General features: G+C 37.9%; 2 protein-coding genes across 3 annotated transcripts in view; one reads left to right on the top strand and one right to left on the bottom strand.

The window, feature by feature from the left end:
- LOC129448877 (leucine-rich repeat and fibronectin type-III domain-containing protein 4) overlaps positions 1-12,889 on the top strand; it is a 41,582-nt gene extending 28,693 nt beyond the window's left edge. The window contains exon 4 of the mRNA XM_055211568.2: positions 9,362-12,889. Coding sequence (XP_055067543.2) covers positions 9,362-10,568 — 1,207 coding nt within the window. The 3' untranslated portion in view covers positions 10,569-12,889. The remainder of the gene's footprint in view (positions 1-9,361) is intronic.
- Positions 1-19,505, bottom strand: part of pcxb (pyruvate carboxylase b) — a 292,116-nt gene that overhangs the window by 112,467 nt on the left and 160,144 nt on the right. The window lies entirely within an intron of this gene.

Here is a 19,505-nt window from a genome sequence, read left to right as displayed (position 1 = left end):
AAAAACATTTAATTAATTAATAATTTAATTCATTTTCTGTAATAGTTTCTTCAAAAGTTTTAAATAAAAATATTTTTATTTTTAACATGACGCGTATGCCCTGCCCCTTTGACCACCCGCCCAACCCTACCACCTTAACTAACAAATTTCCTGCGGGATACCCTGATGTACACTATTATATATCATTGCATCATGCCCTGATCTTAAGCTTCAATGGGAGTTTTTATCATGAGGACTAGTAACTGTCCATTACATTTGACTTTCAATCCATGTATTTTTGTTCTCCTCTGGAAGCCCTACCTGATAATTGGACGAGCTCTCAAAAAGGCAACAACAAACAAGCAGTAATTGAAATGGTAAAACGCATGACTGAAATTAAAAACACTGCCATACACAAAGTGCTTGGAGATAAAGTTAGCTGAGCTAACATAGTTAGTACAAGTGTGTCATAACACATTTAGCTGAACATTCATAATCCTCTCTAGCCTACTGCTATCCGTAAATATATAGCTCAAATTCATTCTTAGAATGACTGTGTTAAAAACAACACAATCAGTGTTAGTTTAGGGACATGCGATGTCTGAGAATACACACATTTCTGTGTTATTATTGGAACAACACATTTTGTGTTACTTTTTACCACAACAATTAACACAAAATGACACATGGGGTGGTTTTCCGAACAGGGTTTAGATTAATCCAGGACTAGGCCTTAGGTATTTTAGGACATTTAAGTAGTTTTTACAAAGAAATCTTACAAAAAACAATACTGGCGTGCAGTGTTTGGGGTAACGCATTACAAGTAATGTGCATTACGTAATAATATTACTTTTCTGAGGTAACGAGTAAAGTAAAGCATTACTTTATATGTAAACATTAATATTTGAGTTACTTTTTAAAAAAGTAATTCAAGTTACTTTTCAGTTAAATAATTTTTTTTATTTAATTAACTCTTTCACCGCCAGCATTTTTTTTAAAAAAGTTGCCAGCCAGCGCCAGCGTTTTTCATGATTTTCACCAAAGTTTAATGCCTTCCAGAAAATGTTCTTCTTCAGATATATAAACATACAATATACCAAATGAAAGAACAGACCCTCTGCTTTCAAACAAAAAAAAACGTTTCATCCTTACCTTGAGTAGTTCTTTTGTAATTAGCTTTTGAATATGGGTAGGTTTCTGCAAAAACACCACATTTAAAAAGTTGCGGAAGGGTGCCACCTGGTGAATAATAGCGGTATTGCGGAAAGACGGAAATACTCGTCATTGGCGGGGAAGCGTTTTCTCTTAATTGACGAGATATCTCGTCAATGGTGGAGAAAGAGTTAAACTGAACGTAGTCATGTAAAATTAGGCAGTCTATCCTTGCGCGACTAAGCGGGAATAGTTTGAGTCAGAAATGGAGATGACAGGCCAGAACTTGACATTTTTGCCATGGAAATATGCAATTTCTGAATGAAGAATCTCTCAGTCATAACAAACACCTAAAAAGGCCTGAAAGAGATCAAGCCTCAGCCAAGTAAGAAAAAGTAACGTAAAATTAACTCAAAAGGTAACACAAAAGGTACACTGCAAAAAATTATGTGTTAACCTTTTACACACTGTGTGTGTCATGCCATTCAAGGCATTATTTCATGTTAAAATAAATGAAAGGGCCAACACAAGTTGTGTTAAATACAGTGATGGGAGTAACACGTTACAATTAATTCCGTTACTGTAATTCCACTACTTTTAATGGTAATAAACTTGTAACAAAGTATTTTTTTTTAATTAAGTAATGCAGTTCCAATTAGTCAAATATAAATGGGTTTGTTACTCGCGTTACTCTATTTTGTGATAAATGAACACTTGCAGACAAGATATTTCTGATCTAATGTTGGAGGACCATGGGGGGCGTCACAATTAATAATTTGATTTAAAAAAAATACTTCATTACATGTTCATTACCGCTAAAAGTAGTGGAATTACAGTAACGGAGTTGCTTTGTAACGCGTTGCTCCCATCACTGTTTTTAACACAACTTGCATTGGCCCTTTCATTTATTTTGACATGAAATAACGCCTTAAATGGCATGACACACACAATTAACACATCATTTTTTGCAGTGTAACGTAAGTATTACTTTCCATAAAAAGTAAGTAAGTAACGCAATTAGTTACATTTTTGGGGAGTAACTTAATATTGTAATACTTTCCTCAACACTGCTGGTGTGCATCTTGAGATAAAACAATGGTACTGGGGTGTTTTAAAATTAAAGCAGCTCAAACATGCATTTTAGTCTGAGACTAGGATAAGTCCTCTCTGGGAAACCTTCCAATACTGTGTAAAAAAAGGGCACATAATGTGTTAAATAGCATAACACGAAATGTGTAAAAAATTAACACATCCTTTCGTACAGTGTACAGGTCCAGACTTGGTCAATTAAATTTGTTGTAGAGCTTATACTGTTGTAGAAAGCAAACACTACAATAAAAAGACACTGATTTCAGAACACATTTGCTCTCTGATAAATGAAACCCGTGCTTCATGTAAAGAATATAGAAATAGGCAGTAATTTAAAGACTGACATTAACTAGGTGATGATGGAAGGAAAACGTGTGAAAGGAAACCAGCAGGGTTGGGTTTAGAGTATAAAAGCAATCCGTTGAAGATCAAGTTAGTAAAGACAAAAGTCTTTTCTGTCTCCTTTCCTATCGTTCTGACTCCATCCCCCATCCCTCTATTATTAGACTGTTCTAATAATTGCCTGTTTCTGTGTCACCAGTTTCACAAAACATTTCCCTGTCAGTTTGTATAGCAGCATGAGTGTGTGTGCATTTGTTGATGTTTGACAGCAAAATCTGTTCCATCACACACAGACACACAAATAAAAGGCACTTGACGAAAAGGTCAAACTCCCTCTTCTGAAAAATGCACAGCAATGAAGGTTGACAATCCAGATAAAAATTGTTTTCCTCATAGGGTGCTCTATCGCAACAACACAGATTGTCTGCCCTTAATTTGGTTTTCATTGGTTCTGGGCAGCCCATGACTCTATAAATGTCCTCAGTGGGGTCGGGGGGCGAACTCTTTCGAAGATCAAGAGTATTTTTTACCTTCTTTATGCTGAAAACACACTTTCAGGAAAATAAAAATAGAGCCTATCACTGGGGGCGGTCCCCCTTTAAAAAAGTACACCTTTCAACTTCAAGAGTTCATGGGAGTACATCAGAGGTACCAAATGTATACATATCTGTACATAAAAGGAGCACATTAGGACTTTTTAAAGGGTACTTGCCCAGTGACATCTAGGGACCATTTTGCTCTCTTCAATTCATTTTTGTTCTCTATAAATGGCATTTGCTTCTGTACTATTCATTGAGGCCATGACCCACTTACTGTAATATATAAATGACACACTTAATCTATTTAGGCTACTATACAGTACAGTTTACAGACTTATGTGTGCACAAATTGCAACAAATCAAGAAAATTTGGAATAAATCTTAAAATTAATTTATGACCATTTGTGATCGTTTCCTTTTGCTTTATTTTGATAAATACTGTTTCCTGATACATGTAGTTTCCTAACTATAAAAAACTTTTCCCCAAGAGGCTACATTACATCTCATTTGGGATGTTTCTTCCTATGGGAAGCCATATAATTGGAACATTCTTGCAACAGGCATTATATCCGTTACAAACTATCCGTTACAAACTAAAACAACATGATGATTCATACTCATAAACACACTGACGAAGAAGGCTATAGGTCACGTCTACCTGCTCAGTACACAAGCCAACATCTGTCTGCCCTGCCAATATCTGGATCACGCTTTCAATTTGTCACATCTGTCAATTTCACCACTGAGTACAGCTTGTCTGTCTTTATCCTTTTCCAAATTAATTAGTATGGTTGTGTTCAATTCACAAAATTTTGGATCCACTTTTAGGAACATTACAGAAACACATGAATGACATCACAAAACCGAGATATGGACCACAAAACCAGTATTAAAGGGGACATTTCAGAAGACTTTTTTAAGATGTCAAATAAATCTTTGGTGTCCCCAGAGTACATATCTGAAGTTTAGCTCAAAATACCCCACAGATAATTCATTATAACATGTTAAAATTGCCATTTTGTAGATGTGAACAAAAATGTGTCGTTTTGGGTGTGTCCTTTAAAATGCAAATGAGCTGATCTTTCCACTAAATGGCAGTGCCATGGTTGGATAGTGCAGATTAAGGGGTGGTATTATCCCCTTCTGACATCACAAAGGGAGCCAAATTTCCATTTTTTCACATGCTTCCAGAGAATGGTTTACCAAAACTTTGTGACTGGGTTGAACTTTTTCACATTTTCTAGGTTGAAAGAAGCACTGGAGACCCAATTATAGCACTTAAACATGGAAAAGACGTTCATGATATGTCCCCTTTAAGTCACACAGGTATATTTGTGGAAAAGCCAACAATACATTGTCTGCGTCACATATATTGTTTCTTTTTTATGCCAAAAATAATTAGGCTATCATGTTTCAAAAATATATTTTATGCATTTCCTACCGTAATTATATCAAACATTTATTTATCATTAGTAATATGTGTTGCTAATATTCTCAATATTTTGCACCGTAAGATTCCAGATTTAAAAAAAAAAATATTTGTATCTCTGCCAAATATTGTGTACATCAATGGAAAGCTATTTCTTCAACTTTCAGATGATCCATAAATCTCAATTTCCAAAAATTGACTCTTATGACTGGTTTTGTGGTCCAGGGTCACACATATATGCTAAATTAATGCAACCGCAAATGGACTAATTAACGCTCTCTCCGTCATTGACACTTAGAGCACCTACTAAGCTGGATAAATCAGGAATCCACCTCCAGGTACGCTATACTTAGTTCAACATCATGTTTTTTTACAAGCTCAAAGTCAGTCAGTTTAAAGTGTGTCAATGTACTAGCATGCATACAACAACTGAGATGTTGTTTCATGTTTATTTAAATAGCAGATCTCTTCTAGTAGCTTAAACAACAAAACAAGCGTGTACATATCTACAGAGAGTCTGAAAATACAAAGCTGTAAGAGGGCAGACAGAGTGACCTTGAACATTAACTCATAATTTACAGCACAGCCGGGCTTAATAGATTCAGACCCCAATGACAGAGCAGCACAGACAGACAGTGCGTGGAGCAGGAGAATCTTTTTATAACTTTATTGATTCAATAAACAAATTAAGCCTGCGCATTTATCTCTGAAAACAAACAGTCAAATCTCCAGACTCAACAGAACAAATATTGAAAGTGGATTAATATGTAAAAACATTTCCTTTTATCCAAGCTTAAAATCAGTTCGCAGGGCAACTTCCCTGAAAAAGGTAAACACTGTTGCTCCAGAATGTCTGTATGAACTGCTTACCATATCAATGTCCTACTTCATTCAATGGTGTGAGCTGTTTTGCACAAACCATTTGCAGGGAAAAGTTGCGGGAATGTTAGGAAACTTTTCTTGAGACCATCATTATTTCACAGTGCTGCTGGTGATGCAATGAAAAATGTAAACAATTTGCCTTAAAATAGCACCACATATACGCCTTATTCAGCCTGCCGCCATGTTGATTCCAAAACGAGGCTGTGAGGAATGGACATTAGGACTGTGCCAAAAATCGTTCATCAGTAAAGCTGGTTTCTTGATTAGTAGTAAATCGCCATTACCTGCTTTCAGATGGAGTGGCATTTACTACACAAAGCCATATTTCACAGAGAAGCTAGGCAAAATCGCATTCAAAATCGAGGAAAATCGACTCCGATAATCTATGCAAATTTGCCTAGCTTCTCTATGAACTACAGCTCTGTGTAGTAAATGATGCTCCATCTGAAAGCAGGTGATGGCGGTTTATTACTAATCACCGAACCGGCTTTACTGAAGAGATAAGCATGGACATCCAGAGCGTGCACTTTTAACCTATTGTTTTGTACAGGGATGCTGGTCATTCAGGCATCAAAACACAGAAAATACATAATTTTACACATTTACAGAGGTCAAAGAACTTATCATGAATGGTTAAAATGAGAAGGGACATATTACCAGATTTTAAAAAAAGAGAGCAGTGCAATCTGTTGGCTAATCACTTATTTCTTATTGTGGTAACAAGAATTTTCCCACCGGTTAATCAGCATGTGACAAACACGGTGATACCGGTATCAACGGGTGGGAGGGGCTTATAAATGTGCATGCACGTACGCTGCGTTAAATCGCTTATGAATCCACATGTGATGCGAAGGCAACAATTGTTTTAATTAAGTGCTTGAGCTAGTGTGCGCAGGTACTTCTGACGAAAGCCCACCAGTGCCAAGCTGAGCAACCAGCTCTTTCTCCATTTAAAGCGCTGTTTAAATGATGGGTTTATTATTGTTTTTAATGAAAAACGACAACAAAACGATCTTGTTTATATTAAACATTATATATGTACATTATAACTAAACGAGTAATCACGCGGCTTCTGCCATCGTCATTGTCTGTCAGTTCGCCCGACACACTCTGACAGTAATAAATGAAATCTGACAACTGCTGCTCTGTGATGTGACATACGTTGAGCTCGCACTGAATTCAGGCAGGAGACGCATTTCGTTTTTTGTGTATGCTCTCTAACGAAACTAAATAATGTAATTACAAGAAAAAAAAACAAAAAGACGGTGGAAGACAGTGCCATGGTTGACAAGTGATTTAATCGGCGAGAGCCTAAAGCACCGTGTATCACCGGTTACACCAACTATCGCAACATGCCTAATGCTTATTTTTCTATAAAACACTAATATAGTCCTTTAACTAAGTGCATATCTCAGTTTCGTACAGATTACAAAATGCAAAGCATGAATACGTTAAAATCTTTTCTCTGTTATGTTTTTAAGCACATTGCCTGGAATCAACAGAAACAGGATTCATTTCTAACTAAATAACATTTGTACATTTTTTTTGTACAAAATTTGTAACATTTTGCTCATCTTGGCAAGGTCACTTTTGTAAGAGATTTTTAATCTCAGAAAGTTTTATCTCTAAATAAAGGGAATAATAATAATATAGGGTTTTACCTCTAACAATCCTTGCACAACAAACTGGACATAATTAGCTTGTTATCAAGATATTAAGTCAATCATGTCTTAAAAAACATAATGGAGAAAATACATGGGACATACTCTTATGTTCTGTACAAAGTAGGGGTAGGCCGACATGATATTCAGTGTCGATATTAGTCCGATATTGGCAAAATGGCCAAATCGAATATTTTAGAAGTTGGGGAGTACAATCTGTTCCAATACCAACACGGACCTTGTCATGGCAACTTGGCGTAAAACGTGACTTGCTGAGCAACATGAAATTGCACAGTTTCAATTTTCCAAAGTTACACCTTACATTTCATTTTGAATTTTTGTGCTGACTAACTAAAAATGTTCCTACTAGTCTGTTTGAAACATTTAAATAAAAACAAAGCAGCAGTATTGCACAATGTTTCATTGAGTCTTGAATATGCACAGTCATTTGTTGGACAGTAAAACTGTCCTGTAGCTCTGTTTAAGCTTTTTGTACGGCTAACAAATGTGTTATTTGCAGCTTGAAGGGATAGTTCAGCCAAAAGTGATATTGGACCCATGATTTGCTCACCACCGGGCTGTCCGAGATGCATATGTCCATCGTTTTTCGGACGAACACATTTTCAGTTATTTTAGAAAATGTTTTAGATCTTTCAGTTAATTAAATGTGAAGTAACGGGGTCCACGACCTTTAAGTCCAAAAATTTTGCATCCATCCTTCACAAAATAAATCCAAACAGCTCCACGATGATAAATAAAGGTCTTCTAATCCGCGCGGTGCTGTTGTGGAAGTGTCCATATTTGGAACTTTGTAAACCAAAATGACTACCTTCCGGTGGCGCCGCCATCTTAGACTCCTCTGTATTCAGGAGAGAGTATTAGCGTAGTGTACGCACTTTTCTTAGTGACGTATGACAAATTCGGAGGGCGGGGGCACAGAGCAGCAGCAGAGAAACCTCCGTACGCTGTGTAAAGCTCTGATCTTGAGTGCGGACGCGACTGGGATGGCGGCATTACCGGATGCAGGTTGTTTTCGTTTGTGGAGTTTTGGATGTGGATGTTTCTACAACAGCACCGCACGGATTACCCTCAGAAGACCTTTATTTATCATCGTCTGAAAAATGATGGACATGTGCATCTCGGACGGCTTCGGGGTGAGTGGATCATGGGTTTAGTATCATTTTTGGCCAAACTATCCCTTTAATTGATTAAAAGGGCGATAGAAATTATATTGGATCGGTATCGACAGATACTCAAGGTTGTGATATGGACATTGGTATCAGACATGAAAAAGTGGTATTGGCCCAGCCCTAATACAAAGTAAACATGCTTACAACATGAGAAATTAGCCATTAGCCAAAACGGATGTATACACTGCGCAATTCTCATCTCAAATTAGGTCAAATGTCCTTTCTAATTTTAACAATCCACGTTTTCTGAGGTTCTTTGTCCTGTGGCAATTTGTAAAATGATGTATTTTCAAAACAACAAGTTTAAAGTGCACGCTCTGGACGTCCATCCCTTACAGCCTCGGTGTGGAATCAACATAGCGGCGGACTGAATAATGCGTAAAGTCATCTTATTGTGATTTACCTAAAAATAATGTAATAAACATTCTGTAAAAATATAACCTTGATAATTTTAATATTGACTAAGTAAGGTCAGATTGAAATCAAAGATTGAATTCAAACTTTGATTCTCCTTCAAAGGCAGGGTTATATTTCAAATACTCACATGGACATGAATGTTATGGCCAAGATGCAAATTAATACTAAAAACTCATGAACCCCTTACAAAAGCCAACTTCTCCATAATAAAAAATCTTATATTTTATTGTAATAATATTACATGTGCAATGTGTCTTTTAAGGCATAATTAAACCCATTAGGATTAGTGGACGGTAGGTGCCAGCAAAATGAATTTCTTTGGACGGGAAGAATGAAAGAAAGCGAGAATGCGAAAGAGAACAGTATGTGGGAGTATAATGGGGTTTTAATACTGTGACTAAAGCTGCATTCTAAATGTGTCAAGGTCTTGATCAGAGCCTGTAATTATATGCCGATATCAGATGTATTGTTTGGGAAGGTCTTAATATTGCTAGCAGAAAAGCACTGCACATTTCCATTATATTAGTTATGCTTTTGTGTGACAACAGTGGACTGAAAATCGGTTTCAGGAACAAGTGTCCGAGCAAAATGCTGTTTCATTGTGGTGGCATGAGGAGAGGGTAATTGCCTGAGGTTATTAACCTCATTCTTTTTCTCTCCGTTTTCTCTTTTCTCTCTTAGGATTCGTCCCCCCACGAGTGACAGCTTCCTACTAAAAAACCTTGTCTCTGGAACGGACTACAATTTGTGCGTGCTAGCCATTTTTGATGACACAGTCACTTCCATGGCTGCCACAAAGGTCCTTGGTTGCACGCAGTTTAGTACCAAGGACAATTACCCTGACTGTCGTTCTCTACAAGCCCACTTCCTGGGCGGGACTCTTACTATTCTGGTTGGCGGAGTTGTTGTGGTAACGCTGCTGGTGTTTACTGTGGCGCTGATGGTGCGTCACCGTGTGTGCAGTAACCATGACGACCATCGCGAGATAGGAGAAGAGGTGGGATGCTCAGGAACAGACTCCCCGCCTCTTTCTGGAAAGGGAGCTGACGTGTTTTCTCAGAACAATGGCAGTGGGAATGTTATGATGGTGGTGCTTCCCAACGGGCTCGTTCAGAAACAAAACGTTGCGGAGGGAGGGTTGGGGTCACCGCCCAAACCTACGTCCAGAGTGAAACCAAAAACCCTCCCAAAGCCCAAAGTGAATCTGGAGGAGTTCAGGGCAGGACTGGAGGTGGAGATGGCTTCTTTGAGACCGCTCCCACCGTATACGCCGGATAAAGAGCAAATGTCTTTGTATTACACCCCCGGTAATCATTCGCCCTCCACACTGCCACGTCCGCCACGTCAATTAGGAGCGCAACAACTGAAACTCCGCACAACCAATAAAGACACAGGCAAACGTGCCACTGTGAGTTTGGCACCGCCTCCTACATACAGCACAAATCTCGGTAATAGGCGGTTCAGCACAGGAGGGGGCATCGTGGTCCGTCGAGGAGGCACGGAGAACCAGTGGAATTCGTCTCTGGCGTATCAGAGCCCTATTTTGTCCCACGAGAGCCCCCCGCATAGTGCGCTGCGTTACAAGAGAAGTTCATCGTTCGATATGGGTGAAATCGCGACAACGGCCTGCTACAGCTACGCCAAGAGACTCAGTGTAATCTGGACCAAACGGAGCCAGTCGCTACATGGCATGCTGGTCCAGTGCAGCTCAGCAACAAGCACCTCAACAACCAGCAGCGGCGACTTCCAAGCACGAAATGCGCGAGGATACATCCGTGCCTACAACACCACCAACTCCAATTCCAACCCTCCAAACGCTGAGGCTACGAATGCAAAGGATAAAAAGGAAGAAGACAAAAGAGAAGAACTGGAGGAAAGTGTGGTGTAGAGAGTCAGAAGACAGACGAGACAGACAAGTAGATTAATGAGAGAAAGGAAGTCAAGATGAATGTATAAGGGATGAAAAGAGTTCGAAGGTGAGATGAAAACTTTGCAGGTAAAGCTTTTGAGGGGGCTTAAGTTGTTGAAGATCCCACAGCGTGTTGATTGGTGCAATCAATAGAGAAAAGGACAAGCCAGCGAGAGGTCAGACAGTCAAGATAAAAGTCAAGAATCAGGGGAAAGAAAAAACTCATTAATGAAACTTGAAACAAGAGTTATTCTGAGCGAAAACTATACAACTTAAAGAAAGTTGGAAATGAGAACTTACAACTTCGTGGGTTTCAGAAAAACATGGTGGCATTCGATTCATTTGCTTTTCTTTGAATCACTGGGATTGGAAGTGAACACGCACAATCGATCTGAACCAGATCAACCGATAAAAACGTCAATGCTATTCCAGCAAATACGGATTACAAGGATGCCAACTACACTAAAGGAATGTGAAAATGTACAAATGGTACATTGGAAAAATCATTTGACACTCATATAGAACATAAGTGGGCATTGAATGTGGTTAAAGTCAATATTTTGTGTATGAGGTTGTGTGTATGTAAGTGTTTGTGTGTAGATGAATGAGTGGATTAATGCACAGAGATATAATCAAAAAACAAATTTATGACGCCAGTTGATCTGCTTTACCATGTGACCACTCTCATCCAGTAAGGTAATGTGTTCATGAAGCTAAAAAGACATTGGCTGGTGTACGAACTCTGGACTACTATAGGTGGAAAAAAATATATCATTCCAAGTTCACAAAATCCATGAATAAATTCTGTAAAAAATGTTATCAAGTGTTAAGATTTTTTACTATGGAAATGAAGATTAAAATAAGAAAATGAGCGACATTAATAATAAATCTTACTATGTGTGTGGCCTTATTTTCCCAGAGGAAACACTGTTACTTTTTTGGGTCTAAAATTGCAATATTTTGTTTTTCTGCGATGTATATTGCGATATGCTGCATGACTTGTTTGTTTATTCTTAACCCCACTCCAGCATCTATGGTTATATTTATGGCATTTGTAAATATAGCAGTCCCCGCTGGATGACTTCAACAAACGAGGAATGAACTTTTGCCTTGCATTTCTTAGATGGCTCACAGATTTCTCTCAGAACGTTTAGAAGCATTATTATATAGCGTAACACCCGCAAATGCATCTCAAATAGGTTTCATAAAAAATTCAATGCATGTAGTGTGATGTAACTATTGCAGATGCACGCAATGTCAATGATGAAATAATATATTGTGCAGCCCTACCCTGGTCCATTGCATAACACTGTAAAGCATTTTAAGTTAAGCTAAAATGAAAAGAGTCACTTTTAAATTATTAGATACAGTAAGCTTTTGTTGCTATAGAACAGAGCAAGAGGGCAAGAGACTTGATTGCCAAAATAGCAGTTCTCTCTCTCTCTCTCATTGTCTTGGTATCTATCTACAGTTTGAGACAGTTGCTGGGGAAGGATAGCGTGTTAGGGTGAGATAATGAGAGATTGAGGAAGACCAAACTCTCTGCAAGAGTGCTGATGCAGGACAGAGTGAGGAAGAAATGAGTGAGCACGACAGATAAAGCCGGTGGACAGGAGAAAGGACATTGTGTCTGTAATGTGTGTATTTGCTGTATTTTTGTCGTGTTAGTACTTCGCCAGAATTTATCACACTGCCAATAATGCCCGTTTAAAAATAGCTTAGGTACCGTAAATAGATGTGGATAAGTTGCCCTGTGTGTGTGATTGGACAGACACTGTGTACATCACTGTCTTCTGTATTTATCCTTAGCAACAGACAGACTTACAGAAGGTTCTGGGAACACACAATAGGCTGCAATAGTTGGCTAATAAACTCAGGGCTGATGAATAATGGAGATAAATCTGCATCATTAACTACAAAAATATAAGAGAACAAAAAGTATGACTCAAAAAGAAATGTGAAATAGTCTTTTAAAGAAAGCGTTACATGAGTGGTTAGTAAATTGTCTGACATAGATGCCATATAATGTAGTTGCCTTTGTAGGCAGCAGACAGCAAAGCTCCACAGACAAATTTAAGCTGCGTCTCAATCCGCTCCCTTGTTCAGTAGTCAAGGCACTGATCAGGGAGTCGGCCATTTTAACTCTTTCCCCACCAGCATTAAAAAAAAGTTGCCAGCCAGCACCAGCCTTTTTAATGATTTTCACAAAAGTTTAATGACTTCCAGAAAATTTTCTTCTTTAAATATATAAACATACAATATATTGAATGAAAGAACAGACACTCTGCTTTCAAACAAAATATATAGTTTAATCCTACCTTCATTAGTTCTCTTTTTATCACCTCTAAAATATGGGTAGGTTTCTTAAAAAACACAAAATTTTGAGCAAAAAGCTGAGATGATTTCATTTTTGCGAAGGACTTTTGATAGGGATCAGATGCAGAGCGATCTTTAAAACATACACGGAGTTCCTTCGCTTTCACGTGAGGCGTTACTCCTGGGTTATAAAAGTTGCGGAAGTGCGCCACCTGGTGGATAATAGCGGTTTTGCGGAAAGCCAGAAATTCTCGTAATTGGCAGGGAAACGTTTTCTCCTAATTGACAAGATAACTCGTCAATGTGAGGAAAGAGTTAAGAGCTGTCTCAATCGCGAAATCTTTCCAGTGCACTGGAACATTTGTTACCTAAACATTCCCACAATGCAACGCAAAAAACAGTGAGAAATCATGTTTCCTTTTCTAAAGCTCCCCAACCAAAATTGCGTGAGCCAACTCAATAAACTACATGAAACAAGACAGAACTTTTGAAAAGACAAACATTTGTTTTGTTTTTAATATAAACACACATCGCAAGACCAACCTGATCTCACAAAGTTCCGTGGGACAGTCAATTTTTCAGTGGCATTCTCACGGATCTCGGCATTTTTCCGTGGCCCTGCTACGGACTGTCTTTTTCCGTGGCATTCTCACGGATTGATTACTCAACTGCTTTTTCCTATTTTTAAACCATTTTCGCTTCGGTTTAGGGTTAGATTTGGTGTTTGCGTTTGTATGTCATTTTAACTATTGGTTTATACTATATTTTCTGCTTTATTCTTTTATATTTTCTAAACTTTAAACAATTGTCGCCTGTCGTTAGGGTTAGAGTTGGGTTTGGGTAAGGATGTCATTTCATGTAAATCTAACCCTAAACCGAAGCGAAAATGGTAAGAAAATAGGACAAAACAGTTGAGTAACCAATCCGTGAGAATGCCATTGAAAAAGACAGTCCGTAACAGGGCCACGGAAAATGCGGAGATCCGTGAGAATGCCACGGAAAATGAGCAAAAAATTCTGTGACTATCCCACGGAAATTCGTGAGATCAGGCTGGCTAGACATGAAGAGACCACAATCTACTTAATATTTAAAATTCTTAAGATAATAATAAAAGTGTTTTCACAATATATTTCAACAAGTGTTTTAAGTGTTTTAAAATTAAGTCCAAAATTAGTTTTGCTGGTTGTTGATGAATAACAGCTGTGAGTTATCACATCTCGCTTAAGCAGTCACGTCCCAGTAAAATAAGTGCTCCAACCTGTGTACACGATATACTGATTCACGACCTCGAGATTTAGATACACCCTAACACAATAAATGGTCACTACCTCCCTTATAGGGACCTTACAGGCGTGCTTGGTCATATGTCTGAAAAGAGACAGACAGATAAAAAATGTATGTGGAGTCAAAAGGTTGCCATTTTCACACATGCCTGTAGCAAAATTTTGGATACATTTGACACACATAGTACAGTATACACTGTACAGTACACATACACAGCTTAAATGTTTCACCACTTTATCACCTCAACCAGCTGGCTGGCTGCAGCATGTCCAAAAATGAACTTATCCAGGGCAATCACATGCCAGAAACACTGTCATAGCAACAATGCACTGCCAAAATGACTGTACTGTTATATAACACAGGGGGACATTTTTATGTTTTGTTGCAAGTTAACTAACTGCAGCTCTACCACCAACCATGTGGGTAATTATACTGTATAATTGCACGTACATTTGGTGTCCAACATCATTTTTTAAATGTTTTTTTTTAATTATATATAATCATTTGGTACTCATTGCAATGGATCACAAGCTGTTACAGGCCATAACAAGATAATATTTTCTGTAAAAAGTGACTAGATACTAGCTGAAAATCATGATTTCATGTTGTCCGAATTAGTCAGTGTCAATTTTCTTACTTTCAAACTTTGTTACCAAATTAGAGTAATAGGACCCTATTTTAACGATCCAAGCATTGTCTAAAGCGCACAGCGCACGGTCTAAACAGGTGTGTCCGATTCCACTTTTGTTAATTTAATGACAGGAAAAATGGTTTGTGCGCCAAACGCACGGCCTAAAAGGGTTGTTCCTATTCTCGTAATGAGTAATGGGTGTGTTTTGGGCGTAACGTGCAGTAAACCAATGAGAGTCTCAGCTCTCATCCCCTTTAAAAGCCAGTTGCGCTGGCGCAATGCCGATTCCCTATTTACATGGCGAAATTTGTAAACTAAAAAACTAAGCGGAGGAAGAAGACCACCAGTTTAAGATTGATATAAAAAATGTGTTGTTTTCATTTGTATTGAAACTGTTATTTTTTTGTATTAAAAATACAACATTTTTGTTTCTTTCAGTCATGGAAGTAAAAATAGCCGGCTTTTAATTGCTGTAAATGAATGGATAGCCTACATGATCAGTGTTATTTAACAAATATGCAAGAAAAGGTTTGTACTCTAAAAATACTTTATTTGTAACAAACAGAAGAATTTACAAACGTGTGGAGAGCCGAAACGTTTCAGCACTCGGACAGCGCCGTGAGTGTTTTGAAAAACATTACTTAAAAAAGGTTCTCATCTCATCATATCCACAGGTACAAAGTCATCATATACAATTAATCTGTGCAGTAGCATAAAAAAAATAAAAAATGCAATATTTGCATTTGTTTAAAGCAAAAAATGTAATTACTTACCAGGCTACAGGTCAAAGCAGCTCTTTACGCCTTCTAAGGTTTTATAATCGCTCCTCATTTATGTCCAAGAGACTCAATAATAATCTTTTACATTTTAATCATTTGATTTTTAATATTTTAAAACGTTTATGTGCTGCTGCGCATCCATGTGATAAGCAAGCGCGTGTTTTGTCGTCCCGTTTATAGGCGCATATTAGTAAAGCGCTCATTAAATAACAAAAAATATTGTGCCATTGACTTTAGACCAGGTTTTAGTTGGTCAATGGTGTAGTCTATTTTAGTTGCCTCAAAATAGTAACGCGCCAACAATGCACCTGAACACACCTCATATTCAGGCCAGTACGCCCATGGGCGCAAAATTGGGCTCAATGCATTTGCTATTTAAACAACATGGCGCTAAACGTGAAAATGTTAATTGTGCCGGGTTGATTTCAGTGCTATCATCTACTGTATAGGTCAGTTTATACAATATATCAGTTTACACCCATTATTTTAAAGAGATTGATAAAGAACGATTCTGATGGTGATGTATTTACTTTCAACTATGCAACTAAAGCCATGCTGTATAATGCAGGTTTCTTAAATATGCAGGTATTTTTATCTCTGTTACGCATAGATTAAACACCAAGCCCCACTTTCTATGCATAATACAAAGTAGCAATCTAACATTCATAACACAACACGTAGAGCATTAAGCACAGTTACATCCTTTAACTCGCACGGCAGTCATATAAAACAGAGCAGGAAGATCAATTCGTAGTCACAATAATTCAATCAAAAAAGATAAAAAGCACCACAAAATGCTATAAAAGTCCATTTATATGATTGCATGGTAGCATGCTTGTGTGAGAAACACCAGTCTTCCTGTACAGAAAAGAGCAGCCATCTCTCAATTTGTGCTCCACAGAAGACAGAAAATCAAGGGTTTGCACATATTCTGGGTTGTGTACTGTATATAACGTTGAGTAAATAATGTTGAAGTTGTGCTTGTAGCCATCCTCTAAAATGACTTGAAACCAGAATGACAATTTTGGCACAAAAAGTGATGCTTTGGGGTGCACATTGTATAAACCTTTTATTGCAACACTGCTTTCCTCTTTCCTCATCTCTGTCTCTGCTGTCACAATGTGTTTAACCCAGTGGTTCTCAAACTTTTTTGGCCTGCGGCCTCCCATGTGTCCGGTGACCACCACTTGTGCCCTTCGTGGGCCCACCCAAAAGAAAATGTATGACTTAAAACATTGTAAAACATAAAATTTGAATTAACCAAAACTTAATTACACAGAATTCATGATAAATTAATGCATTTTGTAAAAAGTCATAAAACTTGGGGCCCACGGCACCATATCAAGGGCCCCCTGTTTGAGAACCACTGGTTTAACCTACTCTTACAAAACTGTAACTTTTAAAGGATTAGTCCATTTTCTTAATGATAATTTACTCACCACCATGTCATCCAGGGTGTGGATTTCTTTCTTTGTTTAGTCGAGGGGAAGGTATGTTTTTTGAGGGGAACATTGCAGGATTTTTCTCATTTTGATGGACTTTGGTAGAGCCCAACATTTGGTACTTGACTCAACACTTAACAGTTTTTTTTAGCTGAGTTTCAAGGGACTATAAACACTCCCAAACGAGGCATAAGGGTCTTATCTAGCAAAACGATTGTCGTTTTTGACAAGAGAAATAACAAATGTGCACTTTTGGGGCACAACTTCTCGTCTAGATCCGGTCGTGATGCACCAGCTGACCCGACGCAATATGTCATGACGTCAAGAGGTCACAGAGGACGAACGTGAAGCTCCGCCCCAGTGTTTACAAGTGTCTTGAAAGAGGACTGTTCCTACGTTGTTGTATATCAACTGATACTAATTGATGTCTTTGTGGCAGTTTGTTGTTTGGAATGGTCCGCAAATTGGCGTTTTATATATGTAACACGTGACCTCCCTACGTCACTACCCATTTACGTTAGGTCGCCCTGGACCGGACCTAGAGGAAAAGTTGTGGTTCAAAAGTGGACATTTTTTATTTTTCTTGTCAAAAATGACAATTGTTTCGCTAGATAAGACCCTTATGCCTCGTTTGGGATTGTTTATAGTCCTTTGAAACTCCGCTGAAAAAAACCGCCAAGCGTTGAGTCAAGTATCAAATGTTGCGCTCTACCAAAGTCCATCAAAATGAGAAAAATCCTGTAATGTTTTCCTTAAAAAACATAATTTCTTCTCGACTGAACAAAGAAAGACATCAACATTTTGGATGACATGGTGGTGAGTAAATTATCATTAAGAAAATTGACTAATCCTTTAATTATTGTGGTATGTAATGTCATATTTAGTCAGCAAGCAAGTTAAAGAAAATGGCATTTACAACTCCTCATCTCATTATCCTAAAGTCTTTTGCTTTCAACAAAGTACAGGGAGTCCTAGTGCTGTAGCAAAATGACCATAATATTGCCCAAAACATCAGTCACTGACTCAGCTTTGAGGCAAAATGAAGTTAACTTCTCAGTCTAAGACTACCTTACTGATGCACACAATGTTCTGCAATATTGGATATCATTGGTAATATGTCGTGTACCTGTAACTATAAGTACATTGGCAGTTTTCCAGGCCACAACGGCCAATGAATTACCAAGGAACTGCTGGAATTGTACAAACTTGTCTTATCCAGCCAATAATGACTCGAATTACAAGGATAAATGTAAGAAATTAGCCGTAATGCCTTTAGTTGTACATTTCTCAGGAATGTTTTCTGCATTCTGCTCAATGAGTTTCTGTTGGCACTGCAGTTGATTCAACAGTTCAGATTTTTATCAGGCTACTTTTAGTTATCTGTCTTTTTATACATTAAACATTGAGCTGTCCTCAAATGATAAGCAATTTATAACAAAAATATCAATAAAAGTAACTTTATATAGAGCTATAATGCAACCACGTTAAACTACAAAACTATAAATTCAAAACACACTGAACAGCAATAAATTGTACAGCTTACTGCACAGTAACTTTGCATTTCAAAAGTGGGTGGGACAGCTGTCTGGCGATGTGACCCTCAAAGGCTAAACAAATGATGTATTTTATGTACAAAGTAAGTGCATTCATATTCTTCATACAATAAATTCTATATAGAAAACCAATTGCCGACCAAGTGGCGATTTTGGAAATATACCATACTCCAATTTGAACAATAGCTTTCAATTCTTAACATTTATGAATTAAAGTACTAAAATATGATATGCTAAGTATTTGGTGCAGAACAACTTCACTCGCTTCTAGTGTATACACAGTGTTACGTCAAATCCTAATGTAGAAATTCGATCACGGCATAACAAATACATACAGTGTGTCTAAAGAAGAATGTGATCATCCTCTGCTTTTTTAGGTGCATTTAACAGATCCCCAAACTGGCAAAAGGGCAAAGAATTGAGAATGAAAGAAATCGTGAGAGCAACAGGAAATTTGAAACTCATAGCAGCCACCCATGAGAGATAACACTCCTCATAACACTAACTGGCAAATGGAAAAATGTTAGTTCACTCAAATCTAATAACAACCCAAAAAACGTAGATGGAAATTTCTGTTACACCCCTGGTTAAAACTTGTTTCTGAAAACACTACAAAACTACCGGTTTGTTACAATTACAATTTTCCCTGTTGAAAACACCAACATGCAACATTTAATGCTGGGGCATGTTGGTAATTCTGCCTTTTACTGGTCTGACTGGTAACCAGCATATGCTGTCCACAAACTTCTTTCTGGCTAAAGGGGTTAAGCTAAAAGGCCTAGTTGGGACACCAGCAAGATGCTGGATACCAACATCCAAAACACAGCAAACAGTGTTGGCTTCAATCTTTCTCTCACATGAAAGGCTCACCCAAAAATGAAAATTGTGTCATCATTTACTCACCCTCATGT

The sequence above is a fragment of the Misgurnus anguillicaudatus genome, chromosome 21, assembly GCF_027580225.2.
Source record: "Misgurnus anguillicaudatus chromosome 21, ASM2758022v2, whole genome shotgun sequence".
Lineage (NCBI taxonomy): Eukaryota > Metazoa > Chordata > Actinopteri > Cypriniformes > Cobitidae > Misgurnus > Misgurnus anguillicaudatus.
This window is presented reverse-complemented; position numbering and strand designations above follow the sequence as displayed.